We start from the raw sequence: 21,671 nt of genomic DNA, 5'->3' as shown, positions 1-21,671 counted from the left end.
CGTTATTTCTTTTTCTTAAATAAGCATGGAATCATACACACACACACACACACACACACACACACACACACACACACACACACACACGGAGTTTTTGTTGAGAGTAACTCGAGTATAGAACTTCCTACCATACTGCTGACACTGACAAAGGGACTGACATCCGGGGCGGATGGCACCACTGCCAGTCTGAGCAGGCCCACTGAGCTGGCCAGAGAGCCAAGTCCCCAGGGTCTCAGCCCCCAGAATGTCCCAGGCAGGTTCCTGGGCCCGTGCTAGCCCGATGGCCATCTGACCGGTGGCTGGCAGCTCCCTCTAGTGGCAACGCTTGTTTACGTCACTCGTGGACAGCCCTGAAGAGCAGAAGGGAAATCGGGCCAAAGGCAGGCCTAGATGGAATGAAAACTCAAGTGCCAGGGCCCCACTTTCCTTCCTCTGGACACCTGCTGCCAATGACCTACAGTGGGGACCACCGTAAAGACACAAGGAAGTAGGGAAGGAGGCAGAAAGCTGATGATGGCAGACTGTTAAAATTCTTGGCAAGGCCAAGATAGAAAAACACACACAAGGTAAATTTAGAATCAAATAAGAGGCAACTAAGTTAGACCTTAAACAGTCTAGGGAATCAAAACCAATCCTGGAGGGTGGCAGAGTTCCAGTGAGAATTTGTGAGTGCGGGTCTCCGAGATGCGAGGGGCCACCAGGGGAAGTAGGACGGTGATAACCGATGAACACAGATGAACACAGATGTTAAAACTCACATTGGAACGACCTGCCTTCCACACGAGCCGTAGGAAGCTGGAATTCACAAGACTAGTTTGAAATGCTACCTCCATCAGATTCTCACTGATCTAAGTGCACAAATGACATGATCCCACCTGACACCCTTGTTTACTGAAACCACTTCCAACCCTGGGGGATCAGGAACTGGGATAACCGGGAAAAAGGCAAAGGATGGATTCCCGTCATCTTCCCCAAAGCCATCTGGGAGAATGGTGTCATCGCCGGCCTCCAGTGCCCCTAGGAGAAAGCGCTCATGACACAGAGTTGTCCGTCCTTATATACGAGTTCAGGTCCAGCTGTCAAAGGCAAGATGGGGCTTCCCACAGATGCCCTGTCTGTCCTTCCAACAGCCTGGTGTGCAGCTCTGTGCACATTGGGTCTTCAACCTCAGATGAGAAGTCAATTAGGACAGACAGAGTTGTAAAGAGGCCACAGGAAAGGTTTCCTGGATTTCAAAGCAACTTTTTCAGCTTACAGTCATCAGATAAAACAAAAAAACTCCCCAAAATACAAAGGGTTTTTGAGTCCAAACTTTGTTAACTATTAAGCCTTGATTAAATTGAGCAGACCGAACATGATCTTTTAACACCGGACACACCAGGTCACAGGAATGGAAGAGAACGTGGACAGCACCAAATGACGGGATGAGAACGACCGCCTGGCCCTGACCGTCCACAAGTGGAGCCCACTGCTGGACCTCCTGTCCGTCTGCCATCGCTGCTCCAGGACGAGGGGAGCCCCCACATCCTGTTATGCTTGCGACCCCGCTGGCCGGCCTTCCTTCCTCTTTGGTAGATTTCTGTGGCCCTAGTTTCCCTATTTTTATTCAGATTCCCAAAACCAGGACGTTAAAGAGTTTTTTGAGGCATCAACTGTATTCTTTCTGATCTAACGATGTCCAAACTTTTTCCTGTTGCTTTAACCCTTTAGAAAATAAGAAAGTACGATGAACCATACAGTACACTAGGGCAGAACTCTAGATCACGTAGCTTGGAAAAGAGTTAAATTTAGAGGTGCCTGGGTGGCTCAGTTGGTTGGGTGTCTGACTTTGGCTCAGGTCATGACCTCACGGTTCGTGAGTTCGAGCTGCAGATCAGGCTCTGTGCTGACAGCTGGGAGCCTGGAGCCTGCTTCTGATTCTGTGTCTTCCTCTCTCTCTGCCCCTCCCCAGCTCACGCTCTGTCTCTCTCTGTCTCAAAAATAAATAAGAAAAACATAAGGAAAAAAAAAAAAGTTAAATTTACTCTCAACAGATCCACGAGTTACCCAGGGAGCTCTGCTTGCTGCGTCACCGCACAATTCCCGCCATCGCCGTCAGTCTGACGTCAGGCTGCAGACCGAGACGAGTTTTCTGGTAGAAAAGCTCCTGCCCCTATGGACCACATCAGTATCAGTTTATTTTTCGATAGAGCTTAGGTTTTGGGTGTACTTTCTCTTCACGGGTCTCCTCGGTTTCTCTTGCTCCAATTTTCTCTGATGCTCCAGGAAGTTTAGAATTATAATCCGTTGTGACGTAAGGTATTGTCCCTTCAAGCCCACGCTGAAACAGAAACAAACACAAGGAGGATGAGGGAAAGTCCCAAGTCCTGCCAGTCAGAATTTGTAGTGTTTCTTTTCTTCCCCAGAAAATACTGTTAAAAGTGAGAGTCTGAGAAAGGCCCTCACACTCCTAAGGCCTCTGGTCCCCCTCCCCCCAGACAGCTCACTTGATGCAACCGGCCCAGTCACAAAGGTCACTGCCTTCTTTCTGTCCAATTCAACTCCACAAACACATCAACCGAGAGTAAGTGGGCGTGGGTGTGTTTCTCTCTCACACAAGTTAGGACAAGCAGCTAGGAGGGGTGGGACGTCCATGGCCTCCCCAGGCCGCCAGAAAGCCTTGCAGTCTGGCTTTCAGGCCACCACACAGATGTCCTTGGCCAACACGACCTTCCCATCAATGTGCCCAAAGACTGTCCTCAGGACGGGGTAACTCTGGAGAGATCACCTCTGCTCTCTTTGCCCACAAGCTACTCCTGGGATGATGGCTCTACCACTGGACCCCTGACCACAAATGGCGGCAATTCATGGTCTTGGACCATGAGGCCACCCTGACACTCTATCTGCCTCATCCAGCTTCTACAACCAAGTGTGAGTTTCCCACACAATAACGTGTTTCCATGACTCTCTTCGCCATGGACACGACCAGCAACTTTCAGGGCTGCCCCTGGGAGTGTGAGTGCTCACCTGGCTCTTGAAGACACACTGCGGAATGGAAATGGCTCCGACCAATAGGCAATTCACATTTCTTAGCTCTTCTGGGGGCACAGGAGTGAGGATGTGGTACAGCCGCTTCTCCATGTCGATCCCTCTACAAATTCCTTGAAGACACACAAAACACTAAGATATCCTTTCCGGAAAATAGTAAATCTCCCTACCACTGAGAATCAAAGAATGGCTTTTAAAATAAGAATTTCAGGGGGGCCTGGGTGGCTCAATCGGTTGAGCATCTGACCTCAGGTCATGATCTCACGGTTCGTGGGTTCGAGCCCCACGTTGGGCTCTGTGCTGACAGCTCAGAACCTGGATCTTGCTTCAGATTCTGTGTCTCCCTCTCTCTGCCCCTCCCCCGCTCATGTTCTGTCTCTCCCTCAAAAATAAATAAACATTAAAAAAAATTTTTTTTAATAAAAAAAATAAAATTAATTTCCATTTCAACTGTGTTTTGCTTTGAAAATACAAAGTTCCAAGAGACAGGAGTATCTGACGACTCTTAGTCCCCTTCTCCTTGTTTAGCTGTGAGAAACCAAAGTGGTCCATATGCCAGAGTCCCGGACTGTCTTCAATAAGGCGCACACAGACCAGAGGGAGAAAAGCCACCATGAGGAACAGACAGACGACACAACCTTTCCCCATCACCAATTCCTCCTTCAGGGTCGGTACCAGGTGACACAGTTTCTGTGGAAACACTTCTGCGGAGCAGTAGTATATGAAGCAAAAATTTGTGATTATTTAAGGGTTTTGCTAATTTCGGGTTACATAAGTCCAGCACCCTTCTAGAATCATACCCTGACATTTATTGACCTCAGTGAGCCAGGGGGACAATCACATGAGGTAGGCCTGGCGAAGGACGAAGGGCCCCAAAGCAGTACGAGGCCAATGGTCCTGGGCCCATGTGATGGGGACCACCAGGATGTAACATGATCATGTCTGTCCTCAGACCACCCGAGCATGAAGTCCGGCACGGAAACAGTGGCGCAGACTCTTGGCAGAGTAAGAAGAAATGAGACGGACGGAGGAATCTGACGTCCCTGGGAAATGAGCTACCAAAACCTGCTAGCAGGTTGAATGTGGTGAGCAGAGGTGGACCCAGGGCAGGTGGACCCAGGGCAGGGTGAATCTTCCAAGGATTCTTCACAGGCCTGGGAACAGGAGAGGATGCCGGGTGGGAGGGGTTCTGGGGAGAACATTAGGACCTCAGTCATGGACCCAGGACTCAGATGCCAGTGAGATACCCAAGTGAAGACACACACTGCTAACGTGGGCTTGGAACTCAGACACGCAGTCAGGCTACAGAGATCCAGTGAGATCAGCCTAAAGGTAGATCTAGGGTCCCAGCATGGGGACAGGTGGCCTAGGGAAAATGTGTCAAGTGAGAAGAAGGTCATGACCAGGCCCTCAAGAATCCTAGATGTAGAGCTGGCAGGAGAAGCAGAGAAAATGCTGCTTCCTTCCTGCCCACCAGCCCCCAGGCCCACTGTATAGAAGCCAGAGGCACTCTCTGATCACTCCAGCAGGGAGACTGATACAAGGTCAAGACCAGCCATTTACAGGCGGAGAAGGGGATCAATTTCAGTTGATATACAGACATGGTTTACTCTCACTCACCAAATCCCAAGCAATCACAGATTGGAGTCTGGGCGAGCAGGATTGGTCCATTTGCGTACCCTCTAACATCATCTAGGATCTTGCAAAGACCAACCCAGCTGGCATTCACAGCATACAATATATGGGTAGGAGCGACGTCAGCGTGAGTAATTCGGAGAGCAACTGCATTGAAAGGGACCTGGAAAATAAATGTGCATCTCCCTCAATTAATTCAACTGGAAAGATTACTTTTAATTTTTAAAAGTTCACTAACCAGCTTTCTAAAGTTACGTTGGCCAGAGGCACCTGGGTGGCTCAGTCGGTTGAGCATCTCACTTTGGCCCAGGTCATGATCTTGCGGTTCGTGAGTTCAAGTCTCACATCAGGCTCGCTGCTGTCAGCACAGAGCCTGCTTTGGATCCTCTGTCCGCCCTCTCTCTGTCTCTCCCTTCTCTTACTTTCTCAAAAATAAATATTATAAAGAAAGAAAAGAAAAGAAAAGAAAAGAAAAGAAAAGAAAAGAAAAGAAAAGAAAAGAAAAGAAAAGAAAAGAAAAGAAGGAGGGAGGGAGATTAGTAAGTTAGTTATGTTGGCCAAAGTGCTTACCAAAAAGTATCTAAACAGAATGGAAACACTAACAAACATTGGCTAAATATTTAACACAGAGAAATTCAAAAGAAGTTCTTTGCCAGCCAACACTTGCTAGACACCTAAACTGATGTCTAGAACTTTCTTGTCTGAACAGACACACAAGACTCAAGCAAGTCTCAAGATAACCTGAATGGGGTGAAGTCTAGGGGGATTCCAAGACGCAAATGCAAGCGGGGTGAGCCTCCCTTCTGACCACTGTGAAGACTCACTGCTTCCACATGACCGTCTTGGGAGGTCCGGCCCAGCCTCTGTTTTCCGCGTAAGATGCCAAAACACGCAGCTCAAAAGTAGAAATGCTAGAGCTGGGCTCCCCAGCGCCACCTCCGGGATGAGGCAGAACGTTCTTTTTTTTTTTTTTTTTTAATGTTTATTCTTGAGAGAGAGAGAGAGAGAGAGCACAAGTGTGTGCAGGGGAGAGGCAGAGAGAGAGAGAGAATATCCCAAGCAGGCTCTGTACTGTCAGTGCAGAGCCTGATGAAGGGCTCGAACTCATGAACCTTGAGATCATGACCTGAGTCGAAATCCAGAGTCACTTAAATGACTGAGCCACCCAGGCACCCCCAGGAAGAACGTTCTTAACCAGCACGAAGCACAGTCATGCCCAACACAGGGCAGCAGCCAAGAGCGTGGACTCTCAAGCTAGAGCTTTCAACCTCCCATCTGTAAACTGAGGCAGTTACAGAAGCCACAGAACAGGGCTGTTCTGGGGGTAAGAGGCCAGAAGAACACCCAGCTCACAGGAAGCCATACAAGTGTTGGCTAAGTAAACAAAGACAATTCCTCATACAAGTTCAGGTTACCTGATAGGGTGTCAGACCATGTAAAGGATAAAGTGGTTTTGGCACCGGGGGCTGCAGCTGGCCGAGGTAACCCAGTACCGCCAGATCACGAAGAACTTTGTTATGCGACTCTCTGAAAAGTAAATCAGAATGAAGTAGAGATTTAACCTTACACATCCACCTCGCGCTCAGCAACACAGTACGTTGGTCATTACACAGATTATACATACACGAGCACACACTCCCACCTTGACATTGGCACACCCTGCCTTTCTGTAAACCCACTGGAAAAACATGACGCCTAAAGACTCGCCTTTAAATAAAGGCTCTTGGCAACCAGAGCTGGAGGCCGCTTCTGGCTATGGGTCTTCCTCAACCTATGATGTGGTTTCATCCTCATACACCCACCGGAAGCTGAAAATATGGAAGGATGAAAACGCCTTTAAGACACCTCGCACAATGGGGCGACTGAGGGGCTCAGTCAGTTGAGCATCTGACTTGGCTCAGGTCATGATCTCAGGATTCATGGGTCCAAGCTCCGCATCGGGCTCTGTACTGACAGGTCAGACCCCAGAGCCTGCTTCGGATTGTGTGTCTCCCTACCTTTCTGCCCCTCCCCTGCTTGTACTCTGTCTCTCTCAAAAATAAATAAATAAACTTTAAAAAAAAAAATTAAAAAAAGTTTTTTAAAATTTTTAAATGTTTATTTTTGAGAGAAGGAGAAACAGAGCATGAACAGGGGAGGGGCAGAGAGGGAGACACAGAATCTGAAGCAGGTTCCAGGCTCCGAGCTGTCAGCACAGAGCCCGACGCGGGGCTTGAACCCACGAACCGTGAGATCATGACCTGAGCCGAAGTTGGACACTTAACTGATTGAGCCGCCCAGGCACCCCTAAAAATTTTTTTTGGAAATCAAACCATCTTAAATCAGGGACTGTCTGTATTTCCATTGGGAAAATAATGGCTCAGAAAATAGCCGATTCTCCTTCATAAACATGTAGCTGTGGCAGAGACTTGAACATTTGTACAGAAATTCTTCCCTTTAAGGAAATGAGAGCAGAGAGGCTTGTTACACTGAAGAGAACTCCATCCTCCATCCACGGTGGCTGACTCACCTATTTCTTGGCGTTTTTCTAAATGCAAAGTCTGACCGGACGCAAATCAGCTTATGTCCAGTGAACACAACGGGACTCTCCTTTTCTTCATCGGCAAATTCCAAACTCTCTGTAAACTCCGCCAGCTGGAAACCTCTGTTCCGGATTCTGGACTTGCTCTTTGTGTACAGGCCGTCCATGTCGTCTACATAGTCAGGAGTGAGGTTTGGCATGTACTTACTCCGCCCGGAACTGAACTGGACCACGTGGCTGGGAGACAGCAGCCGGATGAGATCGATGAGAAGCAGAAGCCCCTTGTCTGTGAGGAAGATGACACGAGCAGTTGGCACACTAAAATGCAAGGACACGTTTCTACGAGAAAACGGTACATCTGTCTGCGACACAGAAAGATGAGTAAGAACGATTTCCTAAGAACGGGGCTTCAGCGTTACTGCCTGAAGCCAAAAGCTTACTCGTACCGCCCACCCTTTGCTGCGAGATGCGCCTCCGCAGGCTTACCTGACACCCAGCCCATCGTGTTGACGATGAGAGGGGCCTCTCTCTTGTAGGAGCTGAACACGTACTGTATTATCTCAATATAATTCTCATAGTTGTTTTTACAAGAAGGTTTCCCATAATATACCATTTTCTGCGGTGTCCTCTGGTGAGTAAAAGGTGGTCCTAGGAAGATAAAGGTGAGAATTTGCAGGACTATTTAAAAAGAGGCGAGGGCTCCGTGTCGGCCATTGCCAGTGACAAAGATTCACAAGAAGTTCAAGATTATCTATCCTACCACTGGGAATAGCTGTATCTCGTTTCCAGAATTCTAAGCTTTCAGGGCATCTGGGGGGCTCAGTCATTAAGGTCATGATCTCAGGGTTAGTGAGTTCAAGTCCCACATCAGGTGAACGCGAGCCCCACTTCTCTTTCTCTCCCTCTCTGCCCCTCACTCACTTGTGCCTTCTTTCTCTCTCAAAAAAAAAAAAAAAAAATCTTAGCTTTAAATTTAATACAAAGACATCTTCATGTTCTTTTAATGTTTATTTTTGAGAGAGACAGAGACAGAGTGGAAGTGGGAGAGGGGAAGAGCAAGAGGGAGACACAGAATCCGAAGCAGGCTCCAGGCTCCCAGCTGTCAGCACAGAGCCCAACAGGGGCTCGAACTCACGAACTGTGAGATCATGACCTGAGCTGAAGTTGGATACTTACCCAAAGGAGCCACCCAGGCACGCCCCCTCATTGTCACATATAATTAATCCCAATTCTTATTATGTCCTAATATGGCCATTCATTTACTGAGCACTGACAAGACACTGATGCTCAGTGAGCCAAGTCAGTATCTTTCTAGATACTCAGGATACACGTGTGAACAAAACCATCTCCTCATCCTCAGACAAGTAAGCAGCAATCACTCACTAGCATGTAGCACTTCCTATGCCCCATGTATTTCACAAGTAGTCTCTAATTTTCATAAAAATCCTATGAGGTAGGTAGTATTACTACACCCATTTTTATAGAAGAGGACACAGATTAACTGACCAAGGTCATACAGCTAGTAGATACCAACTGCACTTGAACTCAGATGATTCAGCTCCAGAGAAAACGTTCCTTTTTTCTTTTTTTTTTTTAATGTTTATTTATTTATTTTTTGAGAAAGAGGGAGAGGGAGAGGGAGAGGGAGAACGTGAATGGGGGACAGGCAGAGATAGAGAGAAGACAGAGAAACCCAACAAGTCTCCGTGCTGTCAACACAGCCCCACACAGGGCTCGAACCTATGAACTGCGAGATCATGACCTGAGCTGAAATCAAGAGTTGGACGCTTGCTTAACCAACTGAGCCACCCAGGTGCCCCCAGAGCAAACATTCCTAACTGTAGCACCAGTCCGTCAAAACTGACCTACTTCCCTTATCTGGCTGGTGACCAGGACCACATGGCACCACTGTCAGCAGGGTGAGGGCCTTGGTTAATGTGGTTGGTGCCAGGCCACCTGGGACAGGGCTGGCAAGGCTCCCCTCAAAGGTGGAGTAAGGGGACTTGGGGCAGCCCACAGCTGAGGAAGTGGCCTGCACAGCAGAGGGATTGAACAAATACAGAGAGACTGAGTAAATATGTAAATACACTGACAACAATCACAGCCAGAGTTCTTATCATCAGATATGGAACTTATAAATACGGGAGGAGGAAGGCTAACTAGAATAAACCCAGGGTGTCAGACCAGAATCAGAATGACTGCAGTAAACTTGTGGCTCTTAATAAATAGAAAACACGTACACAGAAGTGTAAACGTAGTGTATATGAATGTACGAATACGTACGCACGTAATATACACGTATGGGTTTAAACGTGCATGTATTTCCTAGCTCTGTCCACCGAGGGGATCTACAAGCAGTGACACCCCAGAAGAAGTAACAAATAATACACCTGGTTACAGACAGAGTGGAATACCCTGGCAAACACTTATCTTAACCAAATGATCAGAGGCAACCTCTCTGGTGACAGGGCCAACTGACAGCTTGCTGACATGATGCACTGAGAACACGGCACCACACCTCAATCAAGCCATGAGGGGCACTCGACAGGTACTCTTCCAAATTGCCAAGGTCATGAACGATAAGGAAAGCTGGAGGAACTGCTCCAGACCGAGGACTAAAGATTTGCAAATATACGCTGGGCCAGGGCAGGCAGCTAGATGATGGACGAGGGACAAGTACTCCAGCAGTTCAGCTGCTCTGATTTGGTGGCTGCATTAGGATTATGTAGCGGAGTGTCCTTGTTTGGGGAAACACCTACTGAAATATTAAGGGGTAAAAAAGAAAAGTAAATGCACTGGGGAAAACATAAAAGAAACAAAGGAACAATGAAACCAGCTAAAGAGCAAAGTCCAAACAATTAGTTTTGATAAAACTGTAAAAGCAACGTGAATGCTCTACTTATTCTCATTGTCATAAAGTCTGTTAAATCTAGAACATATCCAGCAACGTGATATATCATCTGCTTCTCTTAAAAGTCAACTAAACAGGGATGCCTGGCTGGCTCAGTCAATAGAGAGTGAAACTCTTGATCTCAGGGTTACCAGTTCAAACCCCACACGGGGTACAGAGATTACTTTAAAACTCAAATCTTAAACCTGTTAAAAGTCAACTAAACAGGGGTGCCTGGGTGTCTCAGTCAGTTAAGCGTCTGACTTTTGATTTCAGCTCAGGTCATGATGTCAAAGTTCATGGGATCAAGCTCCATGTCAGGCTCCATGCTTGGAGACTGCTTGGGATTCTCTCTCTCTCTGCCTCCTCCCCTGCTCATGTGCATGCTCACTCTCTCTCTCTCTCTCTCAAAATAAATAAACTTAAAAAAACATTTTTTAAATAAATAAATAAAATTTAAAAGTCAACCAAACAAAAATCACACAACTATCTTGACAGACACAGAAAAAGCACTTGACGAAAACCTAACGCCCTTTCACGACAACAAACATTCCACACGCTAGGAAAAGAAGGCAGCTTCTTCACCCTGAAGAAGGAACGCAACTGACAATGAAAACCCACAGCTGACAGCATGGACAGCATGGTGAAGCGCATTCCCTCTAAGATGAGGAATAAGAAATGTTTCCTCCTATTCAACACTGTACTGGAGGTCCTAGCCTTTTCTTAGACAGGAAAAAGGAATTGAAGGCATCCAAACTGGAAGGAAGACGTAAAACTATTTCTATCCGCAGATGACGATCTTCTATCTAGAAAATCCAAAGAAATCCGTAGGAAACCTACTGGAGGTAATATGGGAATTCAGCAAAGTTGCAGGGTACGTGGTCAACACACAAAAATCATGTGTGTTTCAATATACCAGTAGTGAAGAATCTGGAAAGGAAGTTAGGAAAGCAATTCCACTTACAGTATTAGCTAGAAGAATCGAATCCTTAGGAACAAATCTAACCAAGGAAGTGAAAGACTTCCACACTGAAAATCACAAAATTTTGCTGAAAGAAATTAAAGAGCTAAAAAACTGGAAAGGCACCCTGTGTTCGTAAGAAGACTGATCACTGGGGCCTCTGGGTGGCTCAGTCGGTTAAGCGTCTGACTTCGGCTCAGGTCATAATCTCACAGTTTGTAGGTCTGAGCCCCGTGTTGGGCTTTGCACCGACAGCTCAGAGCCTGGAGCCTGCTTCGGATTCTGTGTCTCCCTTTCTCTCTGCCCCTTCCCCACTTATATTCTCTCCACCACCCCCCCCCCCAAATAAATGAATAAATCTTTTAAAATCAGCAAAAAGAAAAAAAAATTATGCTTAGTGAAAAAAACAGTCACCCAAGGACAGATATTGTTAAGGTCTCGTCTACAGGAGGGGCTTGGAGTAGGTGAACTCACAGGGACAGAAAGCAAAATAGAGGTCACCAGGAGCAGGAAGGAGGACAGGTGCTATTTAACAGGGACACCATTTCAGTTTGGGATGATGAAAAAATTCTGGATGTAGGTGATGATGGCTACGGAACACTGTGAACGTACTGAATGTCACTGAACTGTACGCTTATCAGTGGTTAAAACAGTAAATAGTATCACATTTTGTATATTTTACCATTAAAAAAAAAAGCAACATGGGATTCTGGATTGGATTCTGAACCATAAAAAGGAGTTAGTAGGATAACTGATGGATTTTGATTAAAATCTGTAGTTAACAGTACTGTGTCAATGTAATTTCTAGGTTTAAATCATTATATATGGTTACATAAAATGTAAATACTATAGGAAGGTATGTTTCTGATTTACACACAACAAAGTGGGTATTAGTTCCATTTACCAAAATGGAACTCTAGAAAATCACCATAGTTTTGTTTTTTGGAAGCTACGAGAACTGTTATAAGAAGACCAGGAGTTTGGGTGGAAGGGGGAATATTCACTTTTACCCTTTTTTTTCATATTTATACTTTTTATTTTTTTAGTTTTTTCTATCATTATGTTTGAGTTTTATAAAACCAAGACACTTAAGAAATATACAACACACTTTCTCGCTAATATAAACAAAGATTAAAAAAGGGGGGGGAGGCTGGGTGGCTCTGTCGGTGAAGCATCCTACATTAGCTCAGGTCATTATCTCATAGCTCGTGAGTTCAAGCCCTTTGTTGGGTTCGTGCCGACAGCTCAAAGCCTGGAGACTGCTTCAGATTCTGTGTCTCCCTCTCTCTCTGCCCCTCCCCTGTTTGTGTTCAGTCTCTCTCTCAAATACAAATAAACATTAAAAAAAAAAAAGAAAGAAACGTGTAATACGTACCTAGAATTGGTTCTGTAATATTAAGTAAAGAAATGCAACCTGGAGGCGTAAATTCTGTCTGTCCCAGATCACATTCCAAATAGTCAACACAGGAAATACTGAAAATTTGAAAGGAATAAAGAAAACCTTAGCTAGCTTTACTATGTCAAATGAATACATAAGATCTCATAGATTTTATGCAACACACAGGCATAATCCACCCTTTTAGAGTCTTTTAGGTTGGATGCTCCAAACATGACAATCAACGAAAAGAAAATGTGCAGGCACGGTCACAGTGTCCACTCACAATATGGATACAACTTGGTACTACCTAAAATTTTACTTTTGAAATACAATGGAATTTCCCCTACTCTGAACCTCTGGGTATGGACAAATACAGAATCTAAGACAGGCAGCCCCTCTTGCCCCCTCGCTGATAAGCGAGGTCAGTCACTGTCTCGCTCCCAAACACAGCAGAACAGAGACGGTCATCGCTCAGCTGAACGGCTTTGCACAGACTTGTAGACAATCTCTACTTAGACGTCAAGATGCGTTCCTGTCTAGTTTCTTAAGTCAAAAATCCTATTTCATGCCCCAAATCTAATAACGTGTCTAAACAAAAAAAAATTAAGAAACAAACAAAAAATAAAAACAAAAAAAACCCCCCACTCTTACCTATTTAGCAACTGGTTAATCAGGTATCTATTAAATGTTGACTTTCCAACGTCCTGAGAGCCACAAACCAGAATGATAGGGCAGCCGTCTACTTCTTCTGGAGGCAAAAGAAACATTGACGCCTAGGATTAGCCACCTTCTTTAGGGCTCTAATCGCAAATCATAACCCTCTGAGGCTCTGGTGGACGAACACTCCGTTTATCACTGCGCGCCACTCACCACAGGACACAGTGACTAGCTCTTCCATGGCAGACAGGGCACTCTCAGTTAAACGAAGGCCGTTCTTCTTCTTCTCTCTTTTGATGCCAACAGACCTCAGGGCTAAATGTTCAGAGTTAATCTGGAAGGTTGGGCTCTGAAATTAACAATGCAAGCTTTAAGAAAAGATGAACACAGTGGCCATTTCTTCGTCTAGCTCTAGGCTAGTAAACCTCAAACAGTTGTGAGCTACAAAAGATAAACCTGGCCCCTCCTTTCTCTCACGCCCAAAGCCAACGCCCAAAGCCAACTCTTCCGTAATGCTCGTCAGCTGTCCCTGCAGTCACCCCTACCTGTCCTCCTAGCTCACACATACTTCCAAGCTGCCGTCACCTCTGCAGGAGGCCCCCCCAGGAAAGGAAAACCTGTGCAAATATAAAAGTGATTGCCCCAAGAACAATTCAACAGAAGACCACAGCTGTCCAACAGGTTGGTGATTTAGAGTAACATCAAGGCAGTCTCCAAAAACATAAAGTAAAAAGACAAAGAACATGCACAGAGCTGAGAGCACGCGGAAGACAGGCCCGCTAACCCACTGGCGCTCCAGCGGAAGCAACAGGAAACCACGGAAGCAACCCACAGCATCAAGAGCAGACCCTCGCGGACGCAGGTGGGGTTCGGAGGGAATAAGGGCTCTGGGGTGAAGGTGAAGAAGATCCAGGAAGAGTCCCCCATGCATGATCATATCCTCGTGCAATTCATCACCCCCCAAGACAAAGACATCGTAGAAGGCACGAGAATCAGTCTGGTGTGTGACTTCCTATCAGCAACTCTGAATTCTAGAGAACAATGGAGCAAGGCCTTCAAGGTTTTGAGGAAAAGACTCTATACTCTGCTCAACTATCAGTCACGGAGAGCAAAATAAGAGTAACTCCTGGGGAGAAAAAAAAAAGAACATCTTATGAGATCATATAAAGTTCACCATCTGCCGGATATGAAGAAATAAGGCTAGAATGTAGTAACACACATTGGGGGAGGAAAGTTACCCAAGAAAGAGCATGAGGAATATAAACGGTGGTGGTGAAGTCCCAGAAAAAAATAAATAAATAAAGTTAAAAATAAGTGGAAAAAAAAAATCAAGGCGTTTAGAATCTTTGCTTACAAGAAGCAAAGCTCGGTAACACGGGGCCTCCACCTCCTTCTCCACGGTCCTCACCAAGCTACTGGCTTCTGCACTAGATTAAACTGATGCAACCACAACAGTGCATTCGCTGTCCTGCCCCCATTTCATACCTTCTGTCACTCAAACCTCCAACACCTACTTACTAGCTCTGCTCCCACTCAGTGATGATCCTGATCTGCTTCCTGGAGCAAAACGAACCACTCAGAAGAGAACTTCTACTTGGCGCCCCCCCCCCCCCACACACACACCCCTGCAGCCCATCCCGCCATCTCCTCCTGCTACTCCTACTCTAGGTCAGCTGCCTGTGCTCCCAAGGCCACTGCCCCAGGCCTGCAGACACCAGAACCAGAAGCCTTCCCTCGGGACGCCTCACTTCGAGTGTCCTCACCTCTCTCTGCCGCATCCTCGGCACCCTCCCAGCTCTAGATCATTCGCACCTGCTGTGTCCAAACCTGTTGGGGCTTTTTCATCCATCTTAACAAAAAACAAAACTCTGACCACACTCCTCCAAATACTGTGTCATTTTTCTCCTTCCCCGTACCACTTAACTCTACAAAGGCAAAATCTCTTACTATTAAACCTGAGAGTTGCTCTCTGCCCAGGCTCCCGACCTTATTCCAATCAGTCTGCCCCACCCGCCCCAGCGGTCTACTGCGGACACGCTAGTCCAGACCACACGCCTACACGCAAGCTCCCTTCTCAGGCCTCACCTACCATCAGCATCTGCCACAACTGCCCACGTCCAGCTCCTCTGAACACCTCTTGACTACACTCTGGTTTTTCTCTACCATCAGTGACCACTCTGTCTCAGCCTCTGCTGTTTCCTCATCACACCTCTTCTGGTCTCAGCGCCTAAGGGCTCAGACTTCGAACCTCTCTGCCTCTCTGTATCCACTCCCTTGGTGTTATTATCCCATCTCACGGCCCAGAGACCATTCTGCTGAAAGCTCCCAACTCCAGAATCACACATGCAACTGGCCACTTGACATCTCCAATGGTCTAACAGGCACCTCAAAGCTAACATCTCAATCTGCAACCCCTACCCACCCCCCCACCCCCCCGTCAGTAGGGCGGTTAGGCTAACAAGCTTGAGCTTGATGTCATCCCTGATTCTTCCCCATGCCTCACATCCAGTCAGCCTGATAAAAATCCTGCAGGTTAGGCTCAATTTATGGCTCATGGGAAACAATTATAGAAACAGAGCCTGACTGTTAAGAAATTAAGAACGTGACCAGCAAAACTTTGGAGACGACAGAGAGATGACAGAAAGTATAAGTGCATCAACGTACATTCACAGAGAAAAACTGATTCACTGTCTCAAGTGAATGAATTAAGATAAAAAGATAACCATCCTGAGGTGCCTGGGGGGCTCAGTCGGTTAAGCTTCCGACTTCAGCCCAGGTCATGATCTCGCGGTCCGTGAGTTCGAGCCCCGCGTCGGGCTCTGTGCTGACAGCTCGGAGCCTGGACCCTGCTTCGGATTCTGTCTCTCTCTCTGTCTCTGCCACCCCTCCCGGCATGTGCTTTGTCTCCCTCTCTTTCTCTCTCTCTCCACCCCCTCAAAAAGAATCATTTAAAAAGAAAAAAAAAAAAAAAAAAGAAAACCATTTAAAAAATTCCAAAAGTCGGGGCACCTGGCTGGCTCAGTCGGTAAAGCATGCAACTCCTGACCCTCAGGTTCTGTGTTTGAGCCCCACGTTGAGAGGGAGGTTAAAACAAAACTTCGAAAAAATAAATAACAACTCCAAAAGGCATTTAACCACTTACAATATGAAAGAATGGCTTTCGCTAGGGAACAACACGGGGAAAGTGAGACATTTTTCATGACAGACCGTTCTACACAAACCTTTTCACCATACACACGTATGACATTTTGTACAACCTGCACCACAGCACAACAGCCACGCTGCTCTCTAATCGAGCATCCTACAGTCATCTGATAGGACTGTGCTGGTGAAACTAACGAGCACAACTGAATGAAAACTGGTCGTGGGGCGCCTGGGTGGCGCAGTCGGTTAAGCGTCCGACTTCAGCTCAGGTCACGATCTCACGGTCCATGAGTTCGAGCCCCACGTCAGGCTCTGGACTGATGGCTCAGAGCCTGGAGCCTGCTTCCGATTCTGTGTCTCCCTCTCTCTCTGCCCCTCCCCCATTCATGCTCTGTCTCTCTCTGTCCCCAAAATAAATAAACATTAAAAAAATAAAAAAATAAAAAAAAACAAAAAACTGGTCATACCTCTTGTACAAAGACATAAGATAAACCTGGGTGGCTGACTAAGAAGTTTACAGTGGAGGTTCTCAGCTGTTCCAACATCACAATGGAACACAGAGGAGAAAAATTCTTCATCAACCAGCATCTGTCATCTGCAAAAAGAAAAATTAAGTACCTTAGAAATAGTAACTCCAGGGGTGTCTGGGGGGCTCCGCTGGTTAAGCGACTGGCTCTCAATTTCAGCTCAGGTCACGATCTCATGGTTCAGTTCATGGGATCGAGCCCTGAGTTGGACTCTGCGCTGACAGCACAGACCCTGCTTGGGATTCTGGCTCCTTCTCTCTGTGCTTTTCCCCTGTGCAAGCAGGCATGCACTCTCTCTCTCTCCCAAAAATAAACAAACATTAGGATAAAAAAAAAAAAAAAAAAAAATGGGAATGCAAACTGGTGTAGCCACTCTGGAAAACAGTATGGAGGTTCCTCAAAAAACTAAAAACAGGACTACTCAAGGGCCCAGCAACCACACTACTAGGTATCTATCCAAGGGATACAGGTATGCTGTTTCGAAGGGGCACGTGCACCCCCATGTTTATAGCAGCACGATCAACAATAGCCAAAGTATGGAAAGAGCCCAAATGTCCATCAATGGATGAATGGATAAAGAAGACGTGGTATATTGGGGTGCCTGGTGGCTTTGTGGGTTAAGCGTTCGACTTTGACTCAGGTCATGGTCTCGCGGTTGGTGAGTTCAAACCCCGTATCATCAGGCTTTGTGCTGACAGCTCAGAGCCTGGAGCATGCTTCAGATTCTGTGTCTCCTCTTTCTGCCCCTCTACCACTCATGCTTGCACGTGCTCTCTCTCTCTCTCTCTCTCAAAAATAAATTTTAAAAAATTAAAAAAAAAAAAGGAAGATGTGGTATATATATATACAATGGGATATTACTCGGCAGTCAAAAAGAATGAAATCTTGCCATTTACAACTACGTGGATGGAACTGGAGGGTATTATGCTAAGCGAAATTAGTCGGTCAGAGAAAGACAAACATCATATGACTTTACTCATATGAAGGCTTTAAAATACAAAACAGATGAACGTAAGGGAAGGGAAGCAAAAAGAATATAAAAACAGGAAGGGATCAAAACATAAGAGACTCTTAAATATGGAGAACAAACAGAGGGTTACTGGAGGGGTTGTGGGAGGGGGGATGGGCTAAATGGGTAAGGGGCATTAAGGAATCTACTCCTGAAATCACTGTTGCACTATATGCTAACTAACTTGGATGAAAATTTTAAAAATAAATTAAAATAAATAAATAAAAAGAATAAAAAGAAAAGAAAAGAAAAGAAAAGAAAAGAAAAGAAAAGAAAGAGAGAAAGAAAGAAAAAGAAAAAGAAAAAATAGTAACTTCGTTAAATTCTACACTGTTTAGGACCACCTTCTCCTCAGCTGAATTGTCAACTTTTTGAGAGCAGTAATTATGTTAAGGGCCTTCTTCAAGAAACCATACTGCATAATAAGAACACACCTGGATGGAGAGAGAAGTCAATCCAGGATTGCTTTGGCCACACTATAGCTGTGTGGCCTTGGGTAACTTTTCTCATCTGAAAAATGGTGAAAATAAGTTTCACTCACAGGACCCATGTGAAGGTTTAAATAGACACAGAAAAGTGTACAATATCTAGGCAATAGGAAGCATCTAAAAATATTAGCCTTGGGGGCACCTGGGTGTCGCAGTTGGTTAAGCGTTTAGGTCCAGGTCATGATCTCACAGTTTTGTGAGTTTGAGCCCCGTGCTGGGCTCTGGGCCAGCAATGTGGAGCCTGCTTGGGATTCTCTCTCTTTCCCTCTCTCTCTGCCCCTCCCCCACTTGTGCTGTCTCTCAAAATAAACAAAAGTAAAAACAAAAATACAAATATTATTGGGGGCGCATGGATGGCTCAGTCGGTTGGGAGTCTGACTTCAGCTCAGGTCATGATCTCATGCTTCGTGGGTTTGAGCCCCGCGTCGGGCTCTGTGCTGATGACTCAGAGCCTGGAGCCTGCTTCGGATTCTGTGTCTCCCTCTCTCTCTGCCCCTCCCCCGCCTGCGCTCTGTCTCTCTCTCAAAAATAAACATTACAAAAAGATAAAAATAATAACACTAGCCTTATTATAGTATACCCTCAGTAAATTATCCATTTATTTTCCTTACCCCGGTTAAGATGAGATCTGAGCAAAGCTCGGGCTTCCCTTTTCACCTCCTTCTTGCTTTTCTCAGGCACAGAATAATGAACTGCGTTGATAGTAAGGCGAGAATGAGTGTAGGTAGAGAAGACATCTTGGGCAGGGTGGCCTTGGCTGATGGTATAACCTAACACCTGCACCTGGCCATAGAGGCACGTCACACGACAGATCCCGCTAAAAGTAAAACCCTACAAGGAAAGGGGGGTGGGCAAAAAAGAAGAAATAACATGACAAATCCTGTTACTAATGACTGCAAAAATTTTTTTAATTAATTAATTTTGAGAGCATACTCATAAGAGCATGAGCAGGGGAAGGGTACAGAGAGAGGGAGAGAGAATCCCAAGCAGGCTCTACCCTGTCAGTGCTGAGCCCCACACAGGGCTTGATCCCATGAACCGTGAGGTTATGACCTGAGCCTAAATCAAGAGTTGGACGCTGAACCAACTGAGCCATCCAGGTGTTCCCATGACTGAAATTTTCAAAACTTTTTTTTTTTTTTAACTAAACTCTATGCTGAACATGGGCCTCAAACTGATGACCCTGAGACCAAGAGTAGCATGCACCACCCACTGAGGAAGGCATCCCCTTCCTCTTAAAAAAAAAAAAAAAAAAAAAATGTATTGGGGCACCTGGGTGGCTCAGTTGGTTAAGCATCATACTTCAGCTCAGGTCGTGATCTCACTGTTTGTAAATGCAAGCCCCGAGCCGGGCTCTGTGCTGACAGCTCAGAGCCTGGAGCCTGTTTCGGATTTTGGGTCTCCCTCTCTCTGCCCCTTCCCTGCGCACGGGCTCTCTCTCTCAAAAATAAACATTAAAAAAAAAAAATTGAAAAACATAAAAAATAAAAAATATGTCTAGAGGTGCCTGGGTGTCTCAGTTGGTTTCAGCCTCTGACTCTTGATTTTGGGTCAGGTCATGATCTCACAATTCGGGAGATCGAGCCCGGCATCAGGCTCTGTACTTCGTGTAGAGCCTGCTTGGGTTGGGATTCTCTCTCTTTCTACCTCTGCCCCTCTCCCCTGCTCGTGCTCACTCTCTCCAAAATAAAATAAAATTCTAAACTCTTAGTTGCTATTCACATAACAAGTAACTTCTAAGTAACAACACGTTGTACTAGGTGGCCATCGGGTACTGATTATCCTTAACCTAATTTCATATCCCACCACAGCTACAGAGATGGCTAGTGTATACAGACACATGAAGAACAAGGGGGTCCCATGAACTGGGCTCTGCAGCTGTCACAGACCTATCTCTACCAAGGCCCACTGCCTGCCAAGTTTCTCCCGTTCCTGGGTTTTCACATCCCCCCCGGCACTGCAGGAAGACCTCCCACACCAGCATCCAAGTGAAGCGCCCAGGTCCTGAAATTAAGCTGCCTGGGTTTGAGTCTTAGCTCTGCCCCTACTCTACGCCTTTCAGCAAGTTACCCAAACTATACCTGTTTCTTCGTCCGTAAACATTTACGGAAATGAAGGTAATGACTCCATAGAGCTGAGAGTATTAAAAGGGTTCATAAACCTAAAACACTTAGAACGGAGAGCCCGGCATCTCTAAGCACCCCGTAAACGTGAGCTGGTCCTGTTATTTCCTGCTATTAGATTCCCTTCGGCTCTCAAAGCCTAGAGCTCCACAACAGGTTCCTAGTCACCCCCTGCTCAGCACCGCCGCCAGGAGGAACGCTCTCGACCCGGGGCCGCAGAGCCCGCACGGTCTTCTCCCAGCCCGCGAGTCCCGGAGCTGCTCCCCATTCCCCCCCCGCCCCCACCCCGATCTCGGCCGGCCAGCCTCCCCCCACCGGCGCGACCCACCTGGTCCCGCGGCAGCAGCAGCAAGGCGCGGCCCGGGCCGGCCGGCCGCACCGGCGGGATGGGGAGGGTCGTGGGGCAACTCGGGGCGGGGGCCGCGGCCGGGGCCGGGCTGGGGGCCGCGGTCTTGGGCCTCCGGGCGGCCGAGCGCGACACCAGGCAGCCGCTCTCCCGCCAGTCCGCGCCGGCCGCCTGGGCTTGTAGCAGCCGCCGCCGCAGGCGCCTCCGGCCGCACCAGCGCAGGGTCCCGAGCCGGCGGCGGGGCCGGCGGCTGAGGACGAGCTGGGGCCGAGCCTTGCGGGCCCGCAGCCACGTGGAGCGGGAAGCACCCCGCTTGAGAAGCAACTGGGCGTCCGCCATGTTGGCCACGGGCGCCTGCCGCGCGAGAATCTCCCGAGATCCGGTCGCTCCGCCCCTCGGCCCGTCGTGCGGCAGAAAGTAGAGGCCGGGGGCGGGGGGGTGGGGGGTGGACGCCCTCTGCCGGCCGCCCGCGGCAGCGCACGTGGGCTCCCGCAGGCCTCCCGGGGGCTCCTGCCGGCCTGGAGCGGCAGGGGCGGCAGCCTAGGTCACACCCCGTGGGGCCGTCCCACCGAGGCCCTATTTACATTATGCAAAAGCCCCACCCCGGCCAGATACCCCACTCGGAGTCCAGGGCCACATCTCCGGAAATCCACTTGGAATTGTTGTTTTTTTTTTTTCTGGCAGAAAAAGAGCCAGGATTGGCAGTTTAAACAAAACCAGTCTATTTGCATACCGTGTTTGCATGCAGTTGTCTTTGGGCTGAAGGGGGACACCCTGGAAAAGAAGGCGAACCCAGGATGATTCACCCAAAATTTCAGTGTCAGAAAACTGAGGACTGGGAGGAGGTCAACTTAAAGTCAGTCTCATTTGGTAAACTGAGGCCCAGGTAAAAAGTTCTAAAACCCACAGCTCCCTCCACATTCTGTCCCCCAGAGAAGCAGTGTCCCTGCCTTCCTCTGACCCCT

At 47.3% G+C, this 21,671-nt stretch overlaps 1 protein-coding gene across 2 annotated transcripts; it reads right to left on the bottom strand.

The window, feature by feature from the left end:
* Positions 1 to 1,996: 1,996 nt before the first annotated feature.
* NOL9 (nucleolar protein 9) lies at positions 1,997 to 21,064 on the bottom strand. Of its 2 annotated transcripts, none has more exons than XM_047084414.1 (12): positions 20,689 to 21,064; positions 18,849 to 19,068; positions 16,681 to 16,808; positions 13,283 to 13,418; positions 13,064 to 13,160; positions 12,410 to 12,507; positions 7,670 to 7,831; positions 7,172 to 7,469; positions 6,078 to 6,189; positions 4,648 to 4,825; positions 3,007 to 3,140; positions 1,997 to 2,320 (listed from the first exon to the last, which is right to left on the bottom strand). In XM_047084414.1, the coding sequence occupies exons 1-12, from the start codon at positions 21,043 to 21,045 to the stop codon at positions 2,171 to 2,173; spliced, it is 2,070 nt and encodes a 689-aa protein (XP_046940370.1). In that variant the 5' UTR covers positions 21,046 to 21,064; the 3' UTR covers positions 1,997 to 2,170. The 2 variants fall into 2 exon arrangements, with proteins under 2 accessions (XP_046940370.1, XP_046940371.1); XM_047084415.1 differs by having other exon boundaries at positions 13,064 to 13,157.
* Positions 21,065 to 21,671: the final 607 nt, after the last annotated feature.

The sequence above is a fragment of the Lynx rufus genome, unplaced genomic scaffold, assembly GCF_022079265.1.
Source record: "Lynx rufus isolate CCGP_SWC_20201006 ecotype Redwood Valley unplaced genomic scaffold, mLynRuf1.p SCAF_2, whole genome shotgun sequence".
NCBI classification, from domain to species: domain Eukaryota; kingdom Metazoa; phylum Chordata; class Mammalia; order Carnivora; family Felidae; genus Lynx; species Lynx rufus.
This window is presented reverse-complemented; position numbering and strand designations above follow the sequence as displayed.

Bases quoted from the DNA above. Each gene is read 5' to 3' on its own strand.
- NOL9 (XM_047084414.1), bottom strand. From the start codon at position 21,045: ATGGCGGACGCCCAGTTGCTTCTCAAGCGGGGTGCTTCCCGCTCCACG. The intron at 13,419-16,680 runs GTATGACCAGTT...TGTTAATTTCAG, and splicing joins CTTATGTCTTTGTACAAGAG to AGCCCAACCTTCCAGATTAA. The intron at 2,321-3,006 runs GTGAGCACTCAC...TTTCTGTTTCAG, and splicing joins AGTGTGTCTTCAAGAGCCAG to CGTGGGCTTGAAGGGACAAT.